The following is a 24,741-nucleotide window of genomic DNA, read 5'->3' on the forward strand; positions in this document are numbered from 1 at the left end:
CTAATCAAATTTTAAAACTTGTGATTATGTTAATAGCGCTATAATTAAAAACTCTGATCCGTTTAAAATGAAAATGACTTTTCAGATTTCCTTTGGTTGCTCCGCTACTTCTCACTGTCGCTCTCTCAGCTTCCTCTCTCACAATCATAAAATAAAAAACAAAAAGTAGCTTCTCCAAGACGCGGTTCCCAATATCTGCGTTTCCCGTTTGCGTTTTCCGGCAATGGCTCTCCAAGCCACTACTACTACGTTCTGCTTCTCCGGTCCAACTTTCCGATCAACTCCTCACTCACTCACTTCAAAACGTCCTATCTCCATCAAAGCTACTACTTCTTCTCCTTCAAGACTCTCCAATTCACGATCTAATCTCAAAGGTTAAATCTCAAATAATTTCTCCATCACATTTTGGTTTTCTTTACCATAAATTCTCATAAAATGTTGAAATTGCAGAATATGCTTGGTTTATGCATTAATCTTATAGAATTTGTATTTTTGTATATTATATAGTCTTTGTACATGAAATTGTATATAGTTGTTGAGAAAGAGAATTTTGCTTTGTACTGATTCATACAATTTGTGTTCTGTTTTTAAAGGAAGAGCATTGTCTAGTGATGGTTCAACACAAGAATCTCCTTATGTAGTCTGTTTTGGAGAAATGCTAATCGATTTTGTACCGACGACAAGCGGACTTTCATTAGCCGATGCACCGGCTTTTAAAAAAGCTCCAGGTGGTGCACCTGCTAATGTAGCTGTTGGTATTGCTCGTCTTGGTGGTTCTTCAGCTTTCATTGGAAAGGTGAATGGCAAAAACTTGGTCTTCTTGTTTTTTAGATTGTAACATTTTGAAACTTTGATTCTATGGTGTGTATAGGTTGGTGAAGATGAGTTTGGTTATATGCTTGCGAATATTTTGAAAGATAATAATGTGAACAATGATGGTATGAGGTTTGATCCAGGAGCAAGAACTGCTTTAGCTTTTGTGACTTTGACTAATGAAGGTGAAAGAGAGTTTATGTTTTACCGAAACCCGAGTGCTGATATGTTGTTAGAGGAGTCTGAGCTTGATTTTGATTTGATCAAAAAGGTAAGCTTTGAAGTTTTATACACTGCAAAACATGTAGCAACCACTTCAAAATGTTAACCGATCTTTTGTCAGGCAAAGATATTTCATTACGGTTCGATAAGTCTTATCACCGAACCGTGCAAGTCTGCGCATATTTCTGCAGCTAAGGCGGCTAAGGAGGCTGGTGTTATACTCTCTTATGACCCTAACCTTAGGCTTCCGTTGTGGCCTTCTGCAGACAATGCTAGGGAAGAGATTCTGAGCATTTGGGAGACTGCTGATATTATAAAGGTTTATTTTTTCTATATATGTATGGTTACATTTGCGTATATTATCTTTCACTTTTGTTCTTGACCTGAAACTTGTTGTCTCTGTTTGATAAAATGTTCAAGATAAGTGAAGAGGAGATTGTCTTTCTAACGAAAGGAGAAGATCCGTATGATGATAATGTTGTACGCAAGTTGTTTCATCCTAAGCTGAAACTTCTCCTTGTCACTGAAGGTCCTGAAGGCTGTCGGTACTACACCAAGGTGTGAAAAGTTCCTCTCTACCTTTTGGTTTTGATACACTTGTCCAACTTAAAGCGGATTATGATGAGAACTACGTATCCTTTCTCTTCTTACTCAAGGTTTAACGGCGGTTTTTTTTACCGCAATGTGAGGTCATAATACTTAAAAACTTTGTTCCACTTTACAGGATTTTAGTGGGAGAGTGCATGGATTGAAGGTGGATGTAGTGGACACAACAGGTGCTGGTGATGCATTTGTTGCGGGGATACTATCGCAACTAGCCAATGATCTCTCCTTGCTTCAGGTAACCTTTCATTTGTCATTTTAAACTCGATGTAGGCATGTAGCAGTTTATAGCTATGGTGAGTTTGGTGAGAAAGCAGTTAGTGAGGGCTAGGTTTATAAGGCTTTCTCGGCAGATCGTAGTATAGCAGTTTCTTAGCTTTGTTCTTATCATATGTTCATGACAACAAAAGCATATAGCTGAAAAAACTGAGTTGTTTGACTCAGGACGAAGAGCGACTGAGAGAGGCTCTTATGTTTGCGAATGCATGCGGGGCATTAACCGTTAAAGTGAGAGGCGCAATCCCGGCCCTTCCAACCAAAGAAGCTGTACATGAGGCTCTACTCAAAGCCGTCGTTTAACATTCAATAACATCACCAATATGAGAAACAGTTTGTACGCCAGCAGATTTCGCAAGTCTGCATTTTGTTGTTGTAAAATTGTTGTATAATGTACTTACCAATGTTTGTATTCTAGTAGCTGTAGAGCTTTAAGCCTTTGAATATATTGTTGAGCCAAGAACTAGAATCCATCTTTTGATCTTTGTAACTCTCAGTTTGAATTAGAGAGATCTTGAAAAAATGAAGAACTATAGCCTAAGTGTATTGTTAGGAGAAACAAATAGAAGATGCAAACAAATGAACAATATCTCCTGGATTATGAATGGTACTGATTTAGTCCAATGCCATTTAATATGTTTGGTTAAACTAAACTTTCAATGATTTGGTAATGTCAAACAGAGAAATCTATGGTCAGAGTATTCAAACTTAAGTAACTCTTCATGTCATATTAATTATAGAAGTATCCCATCCTAATGCACAAAACCACGTTGTTATTGACGAATTTGAAATGTATGCTTGATTTTCTAGTCTCCGGTAACTTCATTTTTCTAAAGTACAACGAATAGGAGCATTTTCTATAAGTACAACTCAAAACTGGCCAAAGGGAATCGAAGAAGAGGAAAGGCAATAATGAAGAAAACACAATTAGCTTCTCTTCTAAGTTTGCTTCTTATTTGATTAACACCAGAGATCGACATAAAAGTTAAACTTTGATATGCAACAATTAGTAGTAATTTTTAAACTTGTCTTAGGAAAGTACTTACTGGACTCGGCCCACTTTGATATTTCATTTTTGAACTCGAACGGGCATCCGAATGCGCAGACCTAATCTTTTCGGTAAACATGACTATTTTGCGAATCTCAGCAAAGTTGTTACTAAAAGCTTATTTTATTTTTGTTGTTACACCACGGCATCAAAAGTCAAAGCTGATTTTTCAATGGATTCGTTTTGTTTGTGAAGAAAATATGCAAGTTGCATAGGTCGACCCCTCATAAACATAATTCTAAGCTCAAATTATTCATTTGTAAAATCATATTATATATGTAAATATGATTTGTTAGTGCTAATCGATCATTGTCTTTGCGTTTGGACGAAGTCGACATGTCCTTTGTAATATTGTATTGCTTTAGTTATTTTCAACTATACATATAATAAGTGACGATCCGCAAGTTATGGGGTGTAATACAGAAACCAAAGGTAAAATTATAATGAAAGGGGTAGTGGCTTAGTGGTAGTAGAAGAGAGTTGATTTTCTTGTGATATCCCCGGGTATACAGAGGAAGATTCTGGCCTAAACCCGCGATTTAACCAACAAAAAAAAGAAGGTAGAAATATTTATGGGAACAAAAACATACATATGTGAAGAAAACTATAGGTTTAATGTTCACTAGTCCATCGAACATGGTTTGGCCTAAATAAAATAGATCATTCGATAGTTTTGCGTTAGAAGAAAATGTGAAAGTCCCATAGGCCGACCTTTGCCCCATCAACTAAATCATGAGGCTACTTTTTAATGTGAAGAAACTCGAATGCTAATTGTAATATTTTAGACTTTTAGTACTGTATATGAGTGTATGATCTATATTTTGCCTAGAGTTCCGTTGAGACATCGAATATCTAAATATAATTATTACATACTTTGTTTTCGGACAGCCGGTGTATGCTTGTCTTTGTTTAAATTATTGGCACATACATTATTTTATTATTGGTGTATAGAAGAGTACCAAGTTTTTGATACTCGATATTCAAAATCTCTCATACCATTCATCATTATTCAAAATCTCTAGTAAAAAAAAAATGGATTCGGAGTCGGAGCTCATATCGATCATTTCTCAAATCTTAGCTCTCACTAGATCTCACGTTGAGGAGGAGGAGGAGGCTGAGGCAGAGTCAAAGTTCTTATTATTCATTACTCGAATAATTTCTATAGTTAGCTCTCTTAACTTGAATGTGCAGCCAGAGCCCGGGGTCATATCGCTCATTTCTCAAATGATCTCGCTAAGCAGCTCTATATCAGACTCCAAGCCGGAGTTGGAGCTCATATCACTTGTGAATCATATGATCTCTCTCGTCAACTCTATAGATTCGGAACCGGAGCCGGATCCAGACCTCATGTCACTCATTACTCAAATATTCTCTCATCTCGACTTTATGGATTCAGATTTGGAGCTCAAGTCACTCTTTACTCAAATAGTCTCTCTCGTTAGTTCTATGGAGTCTGATTCAGAGCCGGAGCCGGAACGGGAGACGAAGCAGCCAATATGCTTGGCCCCTCAATTTAAACTAGAATTATCAAACGGGAAAAATCTTGTGACGGGATTTGTCAAGCGTGATGGTAGAAAATATGACCCCGAGTACTGTAACCCCGAGTACTGGAGGGTACTAAGGTTAACAACAGGCGAAATTTCTCATTTTCTCTGCCCAAGTTGCGAAGGTGATAATCATGAAGAATATGAGAAGGCTCCACTTGAGGTCAAACACCCTCTTCATCCAAAACATTCTCTTCAGCTTATCTTGGAAAACTCGTGGGGATGTCGAAAAAAGAAATGCTATTGTTGTGATGAAATACTCCTATGGATATTTTATTACTGTTGGGTTTGCGATTGTGGTATGAACATAGCTTGTGTGGAGAAACTACCGCTCTTATCAATACACCATCCGAAGTGGCATGAACATACACTTTCTCTGTTTCCAATACTCATATCCTTAACTTGCAACGTATGTGCCTTGGACCATTTCAACTGTCCTTTCTATATATGTTCCCCATGTGACTTTGTGGTTCATCAAAGTTGTATCACCTTACCACGTGTTATAAGGATATCTCGCCATCTCCACCGTATTTCCTTTACCCCTTCATTTGAACAAGGAGATTGGTCTTGTGGTGTATGTCGCAAAAAAATCGACAATGATTGTGGGGGTTATTCTTGCGGAAACAGCGGTTGTACGTATGTGGCTCATTCCAAATGTGCCACACAGAGTAATGTTTGGGATGGTGAAGATCTTGAGGGAAAACCAGAAGCTATTGATGAAATAGGAGTTAATCCATTTGTGAGGATAAGTCTTGGAATCATACAACATTTCAGCCATCAACAACATTATCTGAGACTTGATGATAACACGGGCAGAGACTACGACGAGAGTAAGCTGTGTCAAGCATGCATCACGCCAATCTATTTTGGTAAATTCTACTCTTGTATGGAATGCAATTTCATTCTCCACGAAGAATGTGCAAATTTTTCTCGCAAAATACAACACCCGATACATCCACATCTGCTCACTTTAGTGACTTCCGCGACCGATAAAGCCAACACTCATGATTTATGTTCAGCTTGCCCATGGTTGTTCACCACCGGTTTCTTCTATGAGTGCCACAGAGAAGGATGTCGTTTTAATCTACATGTGCGGTGCGGGACAATTTCTGAACCATTAGTTCATGGAAGTCATAGGCATCCTTTATTCCTAACATCTAAACCAGGAGATTGGAGAACATGTAGTGTTTGCAAAGAGTCAAGCCGTTATGTCACACATGAAACATTTAATTGCGTTCAATGTGTCTTTGCTTTGTGTTTCAAGTGTGCTGCTATACCTCAGAAGGTGAGGTATAAGCATGATAATCATGTGCTCATTCTTTCTTATGGGAAGGAGATCGAGACAAGTACCATGGCGTATTGGTGTGAAGCTTGCGAGAGAAAAATAAATCCGAAAGGGCAGTTTTATAATTGTGATGAGTATGGTTGTGTCACCCTACACATTGAATGTTTGATTGGGAAGGACTTATATATGAAGCCCGGTTCATCTTGGTTATTCAAAGGTAGAAAGGTACGTGTTCTTCGCAACAACCATCGTATGACTAGACCTATTTGTAGGGAATGTAAAGATCGTTGTCCACACAAAATAGTGTTCCGACGTTCTACATTAAACTTTTGTTCCACCGGTTGTATGAGGTCGAAGGTTTTTAGTCTGGAGCTTTATCGTTAGCTCTTATTGAATTTGTATGTTCAAGAATCACCGATGATGCAAAGCAAAATATTTATTTGTGTCATTTTCTTGCGAAATTATCTCATATCTTGCGAAATATTTATTTGTTATCCAATCCGATCTTTACAGGTAATATATGTACTGTTAATTAATCCCAACTTTATACCCACAACTACATTCAAATATTTACATTTTAGTCAATATTTATACTTTTAAAACATTAAATACATGAATAATCAAATTTTATATAGGATTATATGTAACAATATACTGAATAACACATTATCTAGATAAGTTAAAACTACTATGGATCGGATAATAGTGAGGGTACAGAACGGGAAGTTCAAAATATATTTGATATATGATACCTAATCCTTAATTACCAGGAAAAAAAAAATTATAATACCTTTTACCGAACCCAAAAACTATAGGTATTTTTTTCAAAGCGGATATGAATCATATGATTTAGGTCACAGGTCGACGACGGGTAACGAGTTTAAGTGCTAAAACTTAATTTGAACCATAAAAGATTTTTTTATATATAAAGTTTTAAACATATTTGATGAAAAAGCAAAGATATTTTGATGAACCTGAGCTGAATTTATTAGTTTATAAACACAAATATAAATGTAAGGCAAATTGTAGTATTATACACTTTGGATCTCTTATATCTAAAACTAAAACCGATCATTGACTTTGCGTTTGGGCGGCCTAAAATAAAAAATGTTCAAAATTATATATAATCTTTGGAACTAAAAATATTATTTATTATATGTTTAAACATAGTTTAACTAACAATACAAAAATTACAAACGGTTAGAAAAGAATACAATAATTGTAATAGTTATTCTTTCTGTTTCAAAAAAAAAAATGTTTTAAATTGTTTACATATATTTTATAATTAGAATATTAGATACCATTTGTTTATTATAGTTTAACTAATATTAAACAAACTACGAAATAAAAACGGTTAAAAAGGATATGTTTAATTAATTAATTTTTCATTGCAAAAATTAAATCACTAAAATGAATTTTTTTTTTTTTTGAATATATAAAAATTGAAATATGAAAGTCTACGTCTCCTATAAACGGAACTGACACCATATTAAATTTATCTACTTTAAAGATTTTTTTTTTCACAATGGACATTCAACCCAATACCTTTACCTAAAAAATTTACTGCAGCCCAACACTACGTTTTGAATTTGTTTTCATTGTCCGTTTAAAATTGTTGATTGTTTTTAAATTTTTGCGTAAGTAACCAAGATGGACAAGCTGCATGATGTAATATAAGACACCACGGGGAGAGCACTAACCATGATGTAATATCAAACACGACATGGGTGATTGGATGAGACTTTTGCTATAGACTTTAAAATAGTAAATTTTTAAAAGTTGGCTAAATAATGATTGTGACTTTATAAAGAAATAAAAAGCATGTATATAAATATATAATTTCATAGAACATAAATGATTTTAGAAAGAAAATATATAATTTCATATTTACATGTTCTTCGCTTTGGTTTCTGGCTCTTAGTTAGTTTTAGTCTTTTTTTTTCTTTGCCATGTGCATGTGTTCCTTGTCCAGTGTGTGGGTCGGTAGACTGTATCTAATAGTTGTTTCGTAAGATATTAATAATTTTAAAAGCTTAAAAGTTAAAACTCTTTTCTGAATCTTGAAAAGCTTCTCTAATATAGAGGTTACACAAAACACAATAATCTCTCATTACAAAAAAAAAAGTAAAAGAGTCAAAACAATCTCTCTCGAGTTCTATGGATTCGGAGGTCATAAAACTTATTTCTCAAATTGTTAAATCTAAGGATACAAGTTCGAATCCAGATTCGAGGATGAGATCACTTATATCACTTTTTAGTCAACTAATCTCTTTGATCAACTCTATGGATCTTGATTCGCAGCCGGAGCCGGAGCCGGAGTCGGGGATCATATTCTTCATATACCAACTGATCTCTTTCGGGAGATCTCTATCAGGTTCGAAGCCTGAGAGGCAGATCATATTACTCGTGACTGAAATGATCTCTCTCATCAGCTCTACTGATCCGAAGCAGGAACCGGAACCTGAGGTCATGTCACTGACCAGTAAAACATTATCAAGTTTATACTCACTGGATCCTTATTCGGAGCTCCAACTACTCATTGCTAAAACATTCTCTTTCGTCGAACTAATGGATTCTGATTCGGATCCTGAGGCTGACGCGGAACGTGAGTCGGAGCGGCTAATTTCCTTATGCCCTCAGTTTGAAGTAGAACTTGTGCAAGGAAAATTTCGTGTGGCGGGAAAATTCGAGTGGAGGAGGAGAGAAAAGGGGAAGTGTAACCCCGGAAACCGGAAGGTATTAAGGTTAAGAAAAGGAGCAGAGATTACTCATTTCTTTTGCCGGAATTGCATTGGAGAGGAACATGACGTATGTGACAAGGCACCACTTGAGGTCAAACATCCTCTTCATCCAAGACACTCTCTTCAACTTGTTTTGTGGTGGGTGTCCAACTTCCAAAAAAGAAAATGCTATTGTTGTGATGAAGAACTCTTATGGATATTTTATTTTTGCTCGGCTTGCGATTGTGGTATGAATATAGCTTGCGTGGAGAAAAAACCACTCTTATCGATAGACCATCCGGAGTGGCATGAACATATACTTTCTCTGTTTCCAAGACAAGCTCCCTTACCTTGCAGTGTGTGTGCCTTGCCTCATTCAAGGTCTACTTTTTATATATGTTCCCCGTGTCAATTTATAGTTCATCAAAGTTGTATCAACTTACCAAGCGTCATAAGGATATCTCGTCATCTCCACCGTATCTCTTTTATCCGTTCTTTCGACCAAGGAGATTGGTCTTGTGGTGTTTGTCGCCGAAAAATCTACAATGATTACGGGGGTTATTCTTGCATCAATGACGATTGTTCGTATGCAGCTCATTCAACTTGTGCCACACAGAGCAATGTCTGGGATGGTAATGAACTTAAGGGAAAGCCAGAAGAAATTGATGGAGAAGGAGTTGAGCCATATGTGAGTAAAGGGAATGGAATTATACAACATTTCAGCCATCAACAACATTATTTGAGTCTTGATGAAAACACTGGTAGAGATAACAACGAGAATAAGTTGTGTCAAGCATGCATCACGCCAATATACTCCGGTAAATTCTACTCTTGTATGAAATGCAATTTTATTCTCCACGAAGAATGTGCAAATTTTTCTCGCAAAATACATCACCCGATACATCCACATATGCTCACTCTAATGACTCCCACTACCGATAGAATCAACATTGAGAATTCATGTTCTGCTTGTCCCTGGTTGTGCACAACTGGTTTCTTCTATGAGTGCGATAGAGAAGGATGTCGTTTCATTCTACACGTGCAGTGTAGCAAAATTTCTGAACCATTAGTTCATGAGAGTCATATGCATCCTTTATTTCTAACATCCAGACCAGGAGAGCGGAAACATTGTGACGTTTGCAAAAAGCCAAGAGATACTTCTACAAGTGAAACATTCAACTGCAATGAGTGCGTCTTTTCTTTGTGTTTCAAGTGTGCTGCTATACCTTATAAGGTGAGGTATAAGCATGATAAGCATATGCTCACTCTTTCTTATGGGAATGAGACAAGTATGTTGACGCATTGGTGTGAAGTTTGCGAGGGAAAAATAAATCCCAAATACCGGTTTTATAGGTGTGATGAGTATTGTTGTGTCACCCTACACATGGAATGTCTGCTTGGGTTGGACTTATACATGACGCCAGGTTTATCGTTGTTCCACTCCGGTGCTACAGACATAGATGTTTTGCCCAACAATCGTATGTCTCGACCTATTTGCAAGACCTGTAACAAGCGTTGTCCATTCAAAGTAGTCTTCCAGTGTTCTGGATTTAAATTTTGTTCCAGGTTTTGTTTACTTCGTGGCATTTGGACAGGTTTGACCAAAATAGCTTAATGGTTTGCTTTTTGTATTGATAAGTTAAACACTTTTATGTCCAATAAAGTTATGATATATTTCGGAGGAAATTTAACTCCAAAAGTATTTTGCGTTCAATCCGTGGCTCTTCTTGAGTAGCTAATGTTGTTGCGAAAGAGAATTTGATTTGTTCTGATTGATACATTTTTCTTAGTTATAAGGAAGAGCAGTTTCAAGTGATGATAGTTCAACAATCCTTATGTGGTCTGTTTTGGGGGATTTCTACTAGTAGTGACTACTAGCGGGATTTCATATTTTAAGATTAAAAGACATACAGTACTACCCGCACAACTGTGCAGGTTAGGATCTAGTAAAATTAATAAATAACAAGATTTACCTTTTCTGAATCAGCTCTGCTACCGGTTTGTCTGGCTATACTCAACTTTCTTTAGAATAACTAATAAGAGAGATGAATTTCGTTAAAAGTCAATTGAGAGAGTTGACTCCAAGTCAACCTTATAAGTCTTGATTTCATATTGAAGCTGTGTCACATCTCACATGTATTCTACAAAACCGCGTTATTCAACTACACTTGTTGTTGATTAATTCTTCATTCTTTAAATCCTTCACTTAAACTTTTCTATATGTACAACCTAAAACCGGCCAATGTCAAATAGAAATTGAGCAATGGCAATAGTGAAGAAAACAAAATTAGCTTCCCTTCTTCCAAGTTTGCTTCTTATATTTCTATCTCTATCCTTTAATGTGCCAGTCTCGGGGACTAGACTCCATTACGTAGGTTAGTATCTCACTATTCCGATAAATTTTCCTCGCTACACATTCTTGTTTTACCATCCAGTAAATATTATTAAAAGAAAATCTTGAGTTTACATGGTTTTAATAGAGTTCATATCTTAATACGGAAAATAAGATGAATAATCTAGATATAATTTTCCACAGCTATAATTAATTTAAACAATTCACTTAAGAAATCAAAACCAATAGTACAACGGTAACTTTTATTTTATTTTTTACTTCATAGCTTGATTGTTGATCGTGAAGATAGTTTTCTATCTAGAGATATTAATTTTTGTTTGATCTCATCTTTTGATATTCGTTTTTACTTACCGATTCTTATGTATCAAGTTCGCATTCCCGTTCATTCTTCGCGATCCACTCCGCCGTCTTCATCGTGTGGAAGTGGTATTTATCACGTTGCCGGGGCAACAGAGAGGTTGTGTAGACACCCTAAAAAACCGTCTGCTGCTTCAAATCCTTGACTTCTCGTAAAAGTTAGTAAATTTGAAGAAGACATTCAGTATCAAATTTCCAAATCATCAAATGTTTGTTAGTCAATAAAATTAAAGAATAATCTTCTTTCTCATTTTCTGTTCTAGCAACTTTATTTGCTTGTTGACTTGTTGTATTTGTGTTTGAGAATAATTTCTCGGATTTGATTTGTGGGTTTTGTACCGTGAAAGTTGTTTAATCCTTTATTTATGATTATTAACCAAACCGGAAATTAAAATCTTAACCGGGTATCTCAGTAAACATTTACATTTGATATCTACACTTACTTACCACCTTCTTATTGTTTGTTTCTTACCATGTCTCCGGTCTGTTACCTTCCCTACAAAAGATCATCAGCTTCAAATTCCGTTACTCCGAGCATCGCAAGCGTAAGATGACTCTTCATCTCAGATTTTGTCCGTTGCAACTGCGGATAACAGTCCATTATACCCGGAAGATTTGATTTCTTCCGGCTTGATAACGTCCTTAGTTCTATCCCTTCACCGCCTTTTAGGATTGAAAGTATCTCCTTCATCCCCGGTCTTCGTGATTCCTCATTGATCACACACGCTGCCGCAGCTCGGATCATACGCTCCATCGAAGCCGAGTTTTTTCTAGTACATTTCAGCCTTGGATCTAGCAACTCCTCTGTAGCTTCTATCCCTCTATGCAACAACGGTTTTGCCTGCACAAAAATATATAAAACCAAGCCATTGATGCAAGCAGAAGTGTAGCCAAAATGGTTATTTTTTATTAAAAAGGTCTTAAACTGCATTTGACAATGTTATAAATCGTTAACAGTTTAAAGATCATTAAAACTTAGTTGAACCGTAATTTTTAGCTTGACCAAAACCCGAATTTAGTATGTCAAGTCACAAATTCGAATTGATGTATTGAGAAGCGTCCATTTATAGGAAAAGGGGCTTGTGGAGTATAAGTGCTACAACTACCAAAAGTCAAATAGGTTGGTTTACTAGTAGTTTATCAAGAAAATATACAAAAGTAAAATTACACTTACCCAAACTACCAAATTTTCTTCACCAGATGGTCTTCTTGCTTCAATTGGCTTCCGACCAGTTATTAGCTCAAGCAACACGACTCCAAATGCGTAAACATCGGTCTTGTCAGATATCTTGCCGTGTTGGAAATACTCAGGAGCCAGATAACTGCAAAAGTTTTCCAATTTATTGCGCACTTAACATCTATAGGTGTGACTTTATGGCATCAAAAGGTTTATAAGTTAGATACCCAAAAGTTCCTTTCACGGTTTTACAGAGGAAAGGAACCGAAGGCGCAGCGGTCCAAGTAGCCAACCCAAAATCACACAACTGAAAGAAAAACTCCAACAGTGAATACAGAACACACTTATGTTGACAAATGACTAAAGAGTGGTTCAAAGTCTCTTTACCTTTGGAATTTTGTTTGAGGAAAGAAGAATATTTGAGGGTTTAATGTCTCTATGCACAACGCATTGCTCAGTGCCATTATGTAAATAGGCTATGGCATCTGCAATACCTAAGGCAACCTTGTACCTTGTAGACCAAGGCAGATTCAAGGGGGTCTTCCTACTCTTCTTTTTCTTCTTATCTTATTTTGAAACCGAGTAAAACCCGTCAATCTATGCACAAATTTCAATCCAATGGTAAAGAAAGAGAGGAAATAGAGTAATTACCATGTAAAAAGCGTTCGAGGCTGCCACCAGACACATACTTGTACACCAAGAAAAGCCCTTGATCGGGATCGATACAGAAACCTAGCAGAGGCACAACGTTGGGGCTATTAAGAGAGCTTGCAATCATCAACTCTCTGCAAAACGACTTTGGAGATTCTTTATCTTTTTTATCAAGTCTTTTGATGGCCACGGCTTTACGCCAAATCCCGATTCTTCCCTTAAAAACATAGCTACAAGCTCCTCTTCCCAAAACCCTCCCTAACCAATTTCAACACATCTTCCTCAAATACAATTCAAAGATCTAACATATCAAAGTACAAAAAAAATAAGAACAATAACAGGACATTTTGAGGGTGTTTTAGGGTTTACGTTTTGAGAAATTGCGCGTGGCAGTGAGGAGTTCGCGGTAACTGAATCGGATCAAAGAATCGGCCACCGGAGAAATACTCTTCTCCAGTGAAAGGCCTCTCGACCAATTCATCTCACCTGTCAATTCTCCTGTCTCATTCTCCAGATTCACTAGCAGAACCGTCTCTGATCCTTCAGACACTGGAAAATTCCGATAAGACAACGAAGGTTTCTCCTTTTTAATCTTCTCCAGCTCCAACTGTGAGCAAAGACTAAACCTAAACGAAGACTGCAACGAATGTTGTTCTGAGTCAATAAGCTTCGGCTCTGTTTCAGCCAGAAGCCAAGCTTTGTTGTCCTCACGAGAGCTGGTTCGAGGAGGAACAAAACAAGGAAAACCCAAATCAAGAATCATTTTTTTCAAATGAGTTTTTATTTCTAGATTGTTGTCCTGAGGATTTGTATTTGGGTTTCGTTGATGAACATATAACCCCATTCTTTCTTCTCTGAAGATATCTAAAGAAAAAGAAAGGTAAGAGGGAAAGTGACAACAACAATTCTCTTTCAATTTTGGAAAAGTGTATTTTAAAACTCAAAGAACATGAACTAAAACCGTCAATGTATTGTTGAGCAAGAAAAAGAAAACAGAGGAGGGGGGAAATAATTGTGAATTAATTAATTATTTTTGAATTATTGTTAGGATAACAGTTGGAGGATATAATTATAATTAATTATTTGAAATATTGTTAGAGCGATTAATTCATATTTAATATAAGAAGATTAGTTGGTAAAGTTGTTGTTAAATGCTCAAAGAGGGACAAGACCAAAGCCCATGACCACAAAATAAGTTTATTTTGTGTGAAAGAAATTGGAGATGTTGATGTATGTTTCCATCTGATGGTTCTATATTTCTCTATTTATGTGAGAAGTAAATGATTTTCATAGCTATTATACACCATAGTAATATCTATAGATATTTAGAGGAATCGATAGTGAAAGATATACCAAAAGGCTTATATAAGTAGAGTTAAGATATTTTACTTTTTGAAGTAAAGAATAATTTATCTAAAAATGGATTAGAAAGACCAGCTGCTTTAGTTATCTACACATTGTGTTGACTAGAGTGTCCAAGTATTATATCTCTTTGTTTTTTTCCCGGTAATGTTTCTTAGTATATATGTGTCGTCGTTCACAAACTGGTTAAATTAGCTGTCGGATGTGTTTCTTATAAAGTAATGAGGGATCATTCTCTCTAGATGGTTAACATATATAATCGTATGGCTATTTACTTGGATCATGGTCTTGGTCCATATTTAAAGTTAGTGTGTTTGTAAACAATATTATCTGTTACTAACAATTTCGATGATGGATAATACAATATATAATATTTTTTGTTAGATAATTTCATTAAATGATTTCGATTCTCTAAATTCTAGATTTTTATCTTACTAACTTATATGATTATATTATTTTCACAGTTTCATCAATAATTTATTTCACAATAATGTTGGGCGTGGGCTTTGCTCCCACTTTACTCGCTCGGCCCATCAAAAATGAGTAAATGTTAACTGGTTTGATAAGGTGTGAATGTTTTATTTGAAAGCAAAAAAAATCCTAACTTTTTTTTGTCGAAAAAAATCCTCAAAATGATTTAAAAAAGGAATAAAAAAGAACGTTATTTCAATAAAGACGGATTGTACAAAACATAAATTAGTATCGAACTAGTTTGAATTTTATTTCTACCAAAAAAAAAAAGGTTTTAGCATGTTTTGGTCTCTAAACCCAAAGAATGGGCCGAATGTCCAAAACTTCAACAAAAAAAAAAGATTATATACAAAGATATTAACGAAGATAAAATAAATAAAACAAGTTAGCCTAAAACAACTATATTATGGAGTATATTACTTATAAGTCGACGTGTCGGCTAAAGAAATGAAAGTAAGAAGCAGGTTCTTAGGAAAAATGAATCATCGAAACAAAATAAACAATGAAAATGAATCATCGAAAGAATTGATATATATTAGAATCGATCATATATATGGGAATCAAAAAGACGTGTAGATTAGCGGAAGATACGGCGATGATTTTGCTTCTATGTTTTTCGCTTCTCTTAATTAATAAACTATTTTTGGGGTTATAAAGTCTCAGTCCATTAATTTCACCTTACTGCCAGCTAACAATCCCGATGAATTACTCATAAATATTGTAATACAACAATTACTCATAAATATTGTAATACAACACTTTAATTTACGTTCATTCATTTTTTTTATCACTCCAAAAAGATAATGATGTATTTGATATGCGATCCATATTTTTCCCCGACGTCAAGATTTTTTCTATGCCATTTTTTAAAATGAGTTCTTATTATTTACATTGTTGATCATGTGGTTTTACAGTGCCACATTAGTTGCTAAAATTATATACAATACAAATAACTTATATAATTTTTCCTCACCAGTATTAGTGGTCTATGTTTGGAGTATTTTTTATATAACATATATGGTACCGACTCGATTCAATTGATTAAATACCATAAAAGATAATTCTGTCTATAGACAATCTTTTACAATATTCTTTTTTTAAAAAAAAAAATACCTTAATTTGGGTTCATTTGAGTTTAACAAATTAAAAGTGAAAAAGAACTAATGAAAACTCAGTATTCTTACTACAATTTTCAATAAATATCGAAATTTATAATTAATTAATACTTAATTTACATTTTTCATATTTATATTTATCCATTCAGTTAATTGAAAATTAAAAATAAAATAATAATGTGAATATGTTTTATTGGTTAAATAAAAATGTAGTAGATTTTACGATATATTAAACATACAACTTTTTTTTGGTTAAGAACTATTGTATAGAGTAAGGTTTCAAATAATAACAATGGAACAAATTTTTTGTCCAAAAAAAAAAAAAATGGAACAAATTTAACTGTGAGAAAATAGTGGGATAGAAGCAAATAATGGAACCAGTGCAGTTAGTACGAAATGAAAGAATATGTGGAAGTATCATAAATATGTAAAATTTAAAAGTTAGAATACCAAAATTTTAGCTATCTTTTTAAAGAGGATCTAAAAAGTATCAGAAAACATGTAAGGTTGTGTTTATTAGAACTATTCATCTAGTAGAAAAGTGATTGTCATTATCTTCAAGTATCACATTAAAAAAAAAAAAAAAAATGTTGTGTAGTGTCTGTCGATGAACATCGGAGTAAAATGGATGTCATTATCTTGAAAGAACTAAGAAATATGAGTGTCCATAGGCAGAGTAACAAGTTGTTACTAACAACATTACAAGGAGACAATGACTACAAAAAAACAAAACAAATACAAGCATTTTTAGTAACCATACGTTTTAGGCATGCTAGTCCAATATTCCCAGTTAAGGAAATGTACAAAAAATAACATATGTCTAGCTAGAATTCTATGCATTCATAACTTCGAAGCTTCAAACTGATAAGAGTTTAAAAAATGACGTAAAATATTGAATTTGATCTAATGCCAGCTTCTTTTTCTAATCAGTTTAATCAAACTCAATAAATTAAAAAAAAATCTTAAGAATACGTCACTAGCTTAAATAAAATATTAGACATAAACCACTTATATAAACCTTTATCATAACATAACTACACAAACACATTGTCTCTCTTTGCTTACCAATAGACAACCTTAAAGCCACTTTTCGTCAACAAGACACACAAAAACCCTAAACAAAAAATCACTTATCAAACTTATTAGTGTCTAATGGCACTCGTTAATGACCATCCCAACGAGACCAATTACTTGTCAAAACAAAATTCCTCCTCTTCCGAAGATCTCTCCTCGCCGGGACTGGATCAGCCAGATGCAGCTTATGCCGGTGGAGGAGGAGGAGGAGGCTCGGCTTCGAGCAGTAGCACGATGAATTCAGATCATCAACAACATCAGGGGTTTGTATTTTACCCATCCGGTGAAGATCATCACAACTCTTTGATGGATTTCAACGGATCATCATTTCTTAACTTTGATCATCACGAGAGCTTTCCTCCTCCAGCCATAAGCTGTGGTGGTAGTAGCGGTGGGGGCGGCTTCTCCTTCTTGGAGGGCAACAACATGAGCTACGGCTTCACAAACTGGAATCATCAACATCATATGGATATTATTAGCCCTAGATCCACCGAAACTCCCCAAGGCCAGAAAGACTGGTTATATTCTGATTCAACTGTTGTAACCACTGGTTCTAGAAACGAGTCTCTTTCGCCTAAATCCGCTGGAAACAAACGTTCTCACACGGTAATTACAAACAACAAAGTCTTGGTGAATATTTTTCATATAAGATGTCAATGAAAGATCGTTGATATATACTACTATCAATTTGAATTATGGATATATAGGGAGAGAGCACTCAACCGTCGAAGAAACTGAGTAGCGGTGTGACCGGAAAGACCAAGCCTAAGCCAACAACTTCACCTAAAGATCCACAAAGCCTAGCAGCCAAGGTTTGCTTTCTTGACATTAATTTACATTCATTAAAATAAAACTCAATCTCTCAACACATATTTACATATGTTTTATTTTGTTCAGAATCGAAGAGAAAGGATAAGTGAACGTCTCAAGATATTGCAAGAACTTGTTCCCAATGGCACCAAGGTACACATCCATATAACCATTTATGACAGATTTATTATATTACTTATTCTCATGATAATAATATTTGTTATGTTTCACAGGTTGATTTGGTGACAATGCTTGAAAAGGCTATTAGTTATGTCAAGTTCCTTCAAGTACAAGTTAAGGTATATTAGTTATGACAAACATCCCTCAAATTAATTTTCAGGATTGATTTAATTACCATATTTATCGAATTATTACGTAACACGTATTGATATAATCTATTGTTTGTTAGGTATTAGCGACCGATGAGTTTTGGCCGGCTCAAGGAGGAAAAGCTCCTGACATTTCTCAAGTTAAAGACGCCATTGATGCCATTCTCTCCTCATCACAACGAGACAGGAATTCGAATCTGATCACCAATTAATGAAGGGTTTTATCATTAATAAATCAGTTTATCAAACATTAATTACGTACGTTGTAATAATATCGGGGGAAACAATGATTCTCTCGATTATAAATCCCACGTAAATTTTGAAATATGATCCAAAGAGAAGACAATCGAGATTATGTAACGTTAGATTATGTGAAAATCGAGAAGTTCTTAATGCATCTATAACGAAGAGAAGACAAGAGACATTGAATTCACCGATGATCAGTCTGATATGGGTCCACACGGGGATGGAATCTTTAACTAGTAAATAAGTGTTAAAAACATAAATATGTTTTTCAATTTCTTTTTCTGTTTTAATTGTATTTTGTGTGTTTTAGTCTACGGAATACAGATCTTTTATTTAAACTCCAAGAAATGAGTAATAAAATTCTTCACTTTTGTTTTTTCCTTGAGGTTTCAGTTTCAGAGAATCTATCTTTTTGTCATCTTTCTTTGTCTATTTGAGCTTGGCTTTATTAAAGCTAGCTCTTGAGCGACATGCTTATTTATTTAAAATTCGTCAAAAGTTTGTCACACATATTATAGGGTCTCTATATAGATTGCAATGCATAGTATTTTTTGAAAAAAAAGATAAACTATGAATTTCTATTACCAAAATAGACCATTTTTTTATTTATAATTGCTCTAGGACGACGAGTTCTTCTGTGCAAAACATTTTCACATTCTCTGTATGAATGATCAAAACATAATGTTAACCTAGTTTGCTTGGCTAAAACATTTTATGATATAATTTTGGTACACTAAAATATGTATTTTCGAAAATATAAACATTTTTATATGTAGGTAAATAAGTATTCAACCAAAAGTTGAGAAATCTTAAAATCAGTGATGAATAGCATATATTTTTTTTATCAATTAATTGTAGGATAACCATACACTGATACACATCAGCACCTTTATCGTATAAAATTATTTCTCAAATTAAGTATGAGATTATATTAATTGATTGGACGACATACCTAAGATCTCGATTTATCAGCCCATGTCAGCATGTGTCCTTTGGGAAAGATTAGGGATACGTGTTCTTATTAATTTATACATTGTTTTCATTTGAATTGATATTCAAATGTATGTCCAAAATTATTAAATTAATTAACTACATGATTAGCCACATGGATAATCCCACTTTAGGCGCTGTACTTGTATTTATGTACTTACGAGCTCCATCAAGTCAATAAGACAAACGAAGTTATTAAGAAGTCCAATAATCTATTTATTTTATAATCCATTACATGATTCCATATTTATCTTACTAGACTGGCATTATGTAAACAAATGAATGAATTGAAACGAAATATCAAAATTTCAATTCGATTTGTTTTCAGAAGTTTTGTAAAATATTAGTCTTATTGTATTATATTACACTTGAGTTTATTTATAGAAACAGAAAAAAATCAATTTTATTACCTTTTAAATGTTATTTTCTAAATCATTTACTTAAGTTAGGTTAAAATAAATGTATATGCACATGAAAGGAAAAACAATTGACAATTTGACATTAAAAATATAATTTTGAAAAGAAGTATTAACTTTGCCAAAAAGAAACTAAAAGAAGTATTAACTACATATAACCGTCAATTGTAGTCACTCACTGGTAATTGTAATTCGTTCCAAAACTTTAAGAATCATAAAACAAAGATATAAAACCTAAAATCATTCAAAAAATAATCCAAACCATCCCTAAATTATATTGGATTAGTTGTAATAATAACACGCTCAAACCATGAATGCTATACAAAATAAGCTTTAGTGTTGGTCTGGTATTTCTTTCCGTAATAAAAATCTCTATAAAAAAACTTATTACCAATTTATATTTTTCTTAATCAAAATATTTACCTATTTATGATTTTTAAAATGATCAATGTTGGTTTCAAGAAAAAAAAACATGATCTATATTTTTCTTTTAAATCTCTGTTATCATTTTCTTTTTAAAACATTAAAAACTCAACTATTTATGTGAATATTTTTTCATTCTTACTGGATATTTCAACCAATTTTAATATTGCAATCTTCACTGTCACAACACAAATGTGGAAGGTGGATACCGAAAAAACTGCTAGACATTTTTTTTTCAAGAGCTTGAGCTTATTGACTCTGGCCGTAACTTAAATGCATTTAATGGTAAGCTACTTTTGTTTCTTTAAAAGAGGATGGACAATGGATGATTATTGTGATAATTTTTTGTTTCTATAGAGCTTGAGCTTATTGACTCTGGCCCTAAATTCGTACTGATACATATACGATTACAAAAATCCAATTACTATTAATAATTTTATTTTTTTTAAACTAATAATTTTATTTTATCATTAAGAATCTAACTACGTCATCAATTGATCAATTTGAGGATATTCCTTTGAGGATTCTCCTTGTATAATGGTTAATAATTCCCTCTTTTATTGTTTGGATGTCTCCATAATTAAGAACACGAAATTTCATATGTTATTTGTCAAATATAGTCATAAATGCCAAGCCACTTAAGCGTACAGTTTTACTTACATTGTTTACTCGATAATCATTATTTTGTTGTATTATAGTAAGTATTTTACTCGATATGATCGTTTTATAAAAGTATGATATATGAAGTTTAACAATATTTCATGTAATATGACAAGCTATGTTGTCATGACAGTTGTCTCGTTAATGATTTCGTTAGCCATTGATTAGGTTGACTAGATACAAATGTTACATTTTGTTCGAATGAAAAGGGTCTTAATTTTTTATCAGTGAACTTTATTGAAGCTTCATTACATATATGTTTGGTGTCGATCGATGAGTATGTCAACAAAATTGGCAGAGTAATTTCTCTTCCTTTCTTAAAGTTAATTACATAACGAACGTTTATTTTCCCTCAAAGTTACTACTATGAAAATTGGACTTCTTATCATTTTAATGCATTTAAGTCTTTCGCAAGAAAAAAAAAATTCTTGGGTTTAAGAAGTTGTTTTAGGGTTTCAAAATTGTTTTGAATATCAAAAATTTCCTACTTCCATAATAAATTTTAAAAATATATATATTTCTATATTACTCTTAGTTCAATCCTCTCTAGTTTCTACTATGAACACTAAATAAGAAATAATTACGAAAATACAAATAAATTAAGATAAAAATGCACATGCTACATTTTAAAACCAGAAGTTATAGTTATTGTTATTATATGAAAGGAGTTGAAAACTGTACCTCCCCAAGTCGTATCCTACATATCGAATCACATACAATGTGTCATTAAGAGAATGGCAGGCTGGTTTTTGTAATCATAAAGTATGTTTATTGAATGGACAATTATGATTAATAATACAGAAGGATCCACGTGCACAGAGATTTGATTAATACAACGTGAGGTTTTGATAAATAAAAGATTTTCTTTTTCTAATCGCAGTTCTTGTTTGTCATTCTTATCTTTGTTTTGGGTTACTAATTCCCTTATTTTAGTGATAAGAAAAAATCCAAAACAAAAGCTTTATCTTATCAGCTAGGTTGGATTATTAAGCTTGGTATTTGTGAGGATATAAAACTTTCGGACACTAATCTATATGCAACGCATTCTGAATATATTCTAGATCAACAATGTCACATTAGAAACATTGCAATCTCTAGATAAAAACTAAGAGGGGACCATTATGTATAATTAGTATCGTTTCAAGTGTACAAAAATAGATTCACATGGCTAATCACATAACAATCATAGTGTATGTTAATACTCTCGATTAATGTGAATGGTCCAAATATTTTTATTTATTTCTGTATGTATTGTCATTAAGATCATTTATAGTTCCCGATTCCTTTTATAAAGATTTCTCTCCTCTACTAATACCTGTTTCCGCATAATTGCATCTTTTAAAATTAAAATCTTTTGTATGATTTCTGATTCTACCAAAATAAGTTCTGTTCAAAAGATTCGATCTAGCTAGTGATCCGAAAATGATATTCAGATTCATTGCAATTTGGTTAAAGAAAACTTTCACTAAAGTTTATAATATAGTTCAACTTGTATTTATCATTTTAGACAACCCGCATTGGTTACTCAAGTTGACATTTCTAAGCCACTCTTTCGACCAATATAATATGTTGGAAAATATACTACTTGGTTAATCACATTAATATTGAAGTAGCTAGCTTCCTAGAATTAGTCCCTCAGTGATGGGAAATCTCTATATTTACAAATCTGCATGCAATGGACATACGTTTATATATGTTTATGTATCTTGATGTTATATGAAGGAAAGGAATTTACTACTAGATATCCTACAAACATCATAACACTAGAAACTACTGCATTGGGAAAAAGATGAACTAACACTAAGTAGGCTCATTCTATGCTTCTCTTTTATGTTTAAATTGTAATTATTATATATAGAAGTCTGTATACATTTTTACATATTCATTTCTTTTCTCAAAACTAAATTGAATTATACATATATATATATAGTACTTTCAAGAAATAGACATATAGAAAACTAGTATACATAGAAGAAGGGAATGGCAATCATAGCAAAGGAAAAGCGAGAATTTGGACATTTTCCCCGTTATTATTGAAACAAAACATTGAATAGTTAAACTAATAACTACAATAAATGTCAAAATAATTGAGTTATGATGATGTATATGTAAGGATTTTTTGTTATTTTTTTAGAAAGGATTTGTGTGTTTAAGATTTCCTATGTTAAGACCAGAGTTTGAATCTTTCAATCATGTTGGTCATTGAATCTGCTTTAAATTGTAAGAATACCTAGTTTTTTCTTACAGTCTCTTGATCTTAGTTTCGGTTGGGGGATCTCTGATTATAAATAAAAAAGCAGAGGCCATATTAATTATGTAATTAATCAGTATTTCTCATTCCACAACTAAAAGGGTAATGACGAGATGCATAGTATTTGTATATCTATGAATTGAACAAGATTACCGAAAATTAGGTATAGGTAAGAGAACGTGGCTAGCAAAACTCATATTAGAAAGAATGAGAGACATGTGGTTTGTCTTTTTCTGGCTTAAAACTTGTGCGTGGACCGACCTACAAAATCTCTTTCAACCTTATTTTCTTTACTAGTTCGTTCGACTAAGGGCGGCTCAACAGTAGGGAAAACAAAAACAAATGATGGGCCCTGTTCAATAGTTGAGTTATGACTTCTCATTACATTTTAAAGTATATATTTAATTTGGACACTAAAATACAACAATTTGTTCGTGTGTTTATTAATGCTACTGTAAAAAAAACACTTGTATATATCCAGATACGGCCTAATCTTGAGTATAGCAGATATATATATTTAACATCCAAGACGGATGAGTGCACTAGCGATCAAAACCCTTTAATTTTTGCTACAATATTGAGAGGAGAATCTTTTTTTTTTTTTTTTTTTTTTGAGAGAGAGAAGAATCTTAAGAACATCCAAGACCAAAAATATATATATATATATATATATATATTTTATAAGAATGTGAATTTTTACATATATCATTGAAAACGTTTTTTTAGAGTGTGTAGAAGCTTTAATAACCTCATGAACTAATGTCTAATGATATATTGTTAAAAAAAATTATATATTTTTCTTTCTTGCATGCAGCAATTATTCGAAAATGTGACGTTGGTAGAGATGAATAGAAGAAAGAAATACTTTTTTTTTGTGGACTCTTGATTTTAGTCTATACATTACGCAAGTTCAATGTATTTATTACAAGAACTACGTGATTCCCATGCACATAACAGATATATATATATATATATATATATATATATATCCATGTACATAATTTATGTAATTGTATTCCCTTAGTGTGAGTGATCAATGTCAAAGGGACAAATAAACACGTACAAGTTCGTATGAATGTGTTACTAAAACAGGCTATATACGTGCACATGGACAATCCCATATAAACCGGGCTTCATACTTTCTGCCAGTTACTTCACTTTAAATGCATCTACCCATTATACATCATACCTTCATTAATTTCATTTTATGAATAAATATGAAAGTAGCACACTTAAATTGACTAATACTTCAAAAACAAAAAAAAACTATGAAAGTCATAAATTGGAATGTATAAGAATGAAATAATTCATATATGAGAGGATGGAATTCAGAAACAGTTTAATATTTTAGTTAGAAAGTTTAATATATTTGAATTCGCTTATTATGTATTAAGATTTGTTTCTATACAAATTAACTGAATCCATCCTAGTGTATATATATTTTTTTTTGCTGACTTGTAAATATCATATAGAAAATGAAGGGTAAGGTAGTACAGAAAATTTTACCTTAGTTAAACAGTTTAACTTAAACAAATCTTGGCAATA

General features: G+C 33.3%; 6 protein-coding genes across 10 annotated transcripts; 5 read left to right on the forward strand and 1 right to left on the reverse strand.

Moving 5' to 3' along the window:
* Positions 1 to 80: 80 nt before the first annotated feature.
* Positions 81 to 2,566, forward strand: AT1G66430 (pfkB-like carbohydrate kinase family protein). The gene is made up of 7 exons (NM_105314.5): positions 81 to 374; positions 594 to 796; positions 872 to 1,084; positions 1,157 to 1,354; positions 1,456 to 1,593; positions 1,760 to 1,876; positions 2,083 to 2,566. Exons 1-7 carry the CDS (start codon positions 224 to 226, stop codon positions 2,215 to 2,217), a joined length of 1,155 nt encoding a protein of 384 aa, NP_564875.2. The 5' UTR covers positions 81 to 223; the 3' UTR covers positions 2,218 to 2,566.
* Positions 2,567 to 3,865: 1,299 nt separating this feature from the next.
* On the forward strand, positions 3,866 to 6,221 carry AT1G66440 (Cysteine/Histidine-rich C1 domain family protein). The gene has a single exon (NM_105315.2). It carries the CDS (start codon positions 3,995 to 3,997, stop codon positions 6,173 to 6,175), a length of 2,181 nt encoding a protein of 726 aa, NP_176817.1. The 5' UTR covers positions 3,866 to 3,994; the 3' UTR covers positions 6,176 to 6,221.
* A 1,630-nt stretch (positions 6,222 to 7,851) lies between these two features.
* AT1G66450 (Cysteine/Histidine-rich C1 domain family protein) lies at positions 7,852 to 10,194 on the forward strand (the record flags this gene model as incomplete). Of its 2 annotated transcripts, none has more annotated exons than NM_001334239.1 (1): positions 7,852 to 10,194. In NM_001334239.1, the coding sequence occupies one exon, from the start codon at positions 7,949 to 7,951 to the stop codon at positions 10,124 to 10,126; it is 2,178 nt and encodes a 725-aa protein (NP_001320388.1). The 2 variants fall into 2 exon arrangements, with proteins under 2 accessions (NP_001320388.1, NP_176818.1); NM_105316.1 differs by having other exon boundaries at positions 8,024 to 10,126.
* Positions 10,195 to 10,691: 497 nt separating this feature from the next.
* On the forward strand, positions 10,692 to 12,340 carry AT1G66465 (uncharacterized protein). 2 transcript variants are annotated; one of them, NM_001334243.1, is made up of 3 exons: positions 10,692 to 10,886; positions 11,234 to 11,379; positions 11,727 to 12,340. In NM_001334243.1, the coding sequence occupies exons 1-2, from the start codon at positions 10,775 to 10,777 to the stop codon at positions 11,365 to 11,367; spliced, it is 246 nt and encodes an 81-aa protein (NP_001321973.1). In that variant the 5' UTR covers positions 10,692 to 10,774; the 3' UTR covers positions 11,368 to 11,379; positions 11,727 to 12,340. The 2 variants fall into 2 exon arrangements, with proteins under 2 accessions (NP_001321973.1, NP_001321972.1); NM_001334242.1 differs by having other exon boundaries at positions 11,234 to 12,340.
* On the reverse strand, positions 11,559 to 13,987 carry AT1G66460 (Protein kinase superfamily protein). 3 transcript variants are annotated; one of them, NM_001334241.1, is made up of 6 exons: positions 13,419 to 13,976; positions 13,050 to 13,307; positions 12,786 to 12,964; positions 12,626 to 12,705; positions 12,396 to 12,543; positions 11,559 to 12,062 (listed from the first exon to the last, which is right to left on the reverse strand). In NM_001334241.1, the coding sequence occupies exons 1-6, from the start codon at positions 13,891 to 13,893 to the stop codon at positions 11,718 to 11,720; spliced, it is 1,485 nt and encodes a 494-aa protein (NP_001321968.1). In that variant the 5' UTR covers positions 13,894 to 13,976; the 3' UTR covers positions 11,559 to 11,717. The 3 variants fall into 3 exon arrangements, with proteins under 3 accessions (NP_001321968.1, NP_176819.1, NP_001321969.1); NM_105317.3 differs by having other exon boundaries at positions 13,419 to 13,892; NM_001334240.1 differs by having other exon boundaries at positions 12,396 to 12,705; positions 13,419 to 13,987.
* Positions 13,988 to 17,037: 3,050 nt separating this feature from the next.
* RHD6 (ROOT HAIR DEFECTIVE6) lies at positions 17,038 to 18,839 on the forward strand. The gene is made up of 5 exons (NM_105318.3): positions 17,038 to 17,677; positions 17,779 to 17,883; positions 17,969 to 18,034; positions 18,115 to 18,180; positions 18,291 to 18,839. The coding sequence occupies exons 1-5, from the start codon at positions 17,150 to 17,152 to the stop codon at positions 18,420 to 18,422; spliced, it is 897 nt and encodes a 298-aa protein (NP_176820.1). The 5' UTR covers positions 17,038 to 17,149; the 3' UTR covers positions 18,423 to 18,839.
* Positions 18,840 to 24,741: the final 5,902 nt, after the last annotated feature.

Source organism: Arabidopsis thaliana (genome assembly GCF_000001735.4).
Source record: "Arabidopsis thaliana chromosome 1 sequence".
Lineage (NCBI taxonomy): Eukaryota > Viridiplantae > Streptophyta > Magnoliopsida > Brassicales > Brassicaceae > Arabidopsis > Arabidopsis thaliana.

Bases quoted from the DNA above. Each gene is read 5' to 3' on its own strand.
- AT1G66440 (NM_105315.2), top strand. From the start codon at position 3,995: ATGGATTCGGAGTCGGAGCTCATATCGATCATTTCTCAAATCTTAGCT.
- AT1G66465 (NM_001334242.1), top strand. From the start codon at position 10,775: ATGGCAATAGTGAAGAAAACAAAATTAGCTTCCCTTCTTCCAAGTTTG. The intron at 10,887-11,233 runs GTTAGTATCTCA...TTATGTATCAAG, and splicing joins GACTAGACTCCATTACGTAG to TTCGCATTCCCGTTCATTCT.
- AT1G66460 (NM_001334241.1), bottom strand. From the start codon at position 13,893: ATGGGGTTATATGTTCATCAACGAAACCCAAATACAAATCCTCAGGAC. The intron at 12,706-12,785 runs GTAAAGAGACTT...TTTTTCTTTCAG, and splicing joins CCTCAAACAAAATTCCAAAG to TTGTGTGATTTTGGGTTGGC. The intron at 12,063-12,395 runs GTAAGTGTAATT...ATTTTTGTGCAG, and splicing joins AAGAAAATTTGGTAGTTTGG to GCAAAACCGTTGTTGCATAG.
- RHD6 (NM_105318.3), top strand. From the start codon at position 17,150: ATGGCACTCGTTAATGACCATCCCAACGAGACCAATTACTTGTCAAAA. The intron at 18,035-18,114 runs GTACACATCCAT...TATGTTTCACAG, and splicing joins TTGTTCCCAATGGCACCAAG to GTTGATTTGGTGACAATGCT. The intron at 18,181-18,290 runs GTATATTAGTTA...ATTGTTTGTTAG, and splicing joins TCCTTCAAGTACAAGTTAAG to GTATTAGCGACCGATGAGTT.
- AT1G66430 (NM_105314.5), top strand. From the start codon at position 224: ATGGCTCTCCAAGCCACTACTACTACGTTCTGCTTCTCCGGTCCAACT. The intron at 375-593 runs GTTAAATCTCAA...CTGTTTTTAAAG, and splicing joins TTCACGATCTAATCTCAAAG to GAAGAGCATTGTCTAGTGAT. The intron at 797-871 runs GTGAATGGCAAA...TGGTGTGTATAG, and splicing joins CTTCAGCTTTCATTGGAAAG to GTTGGTGAAGATGAGTTTGG.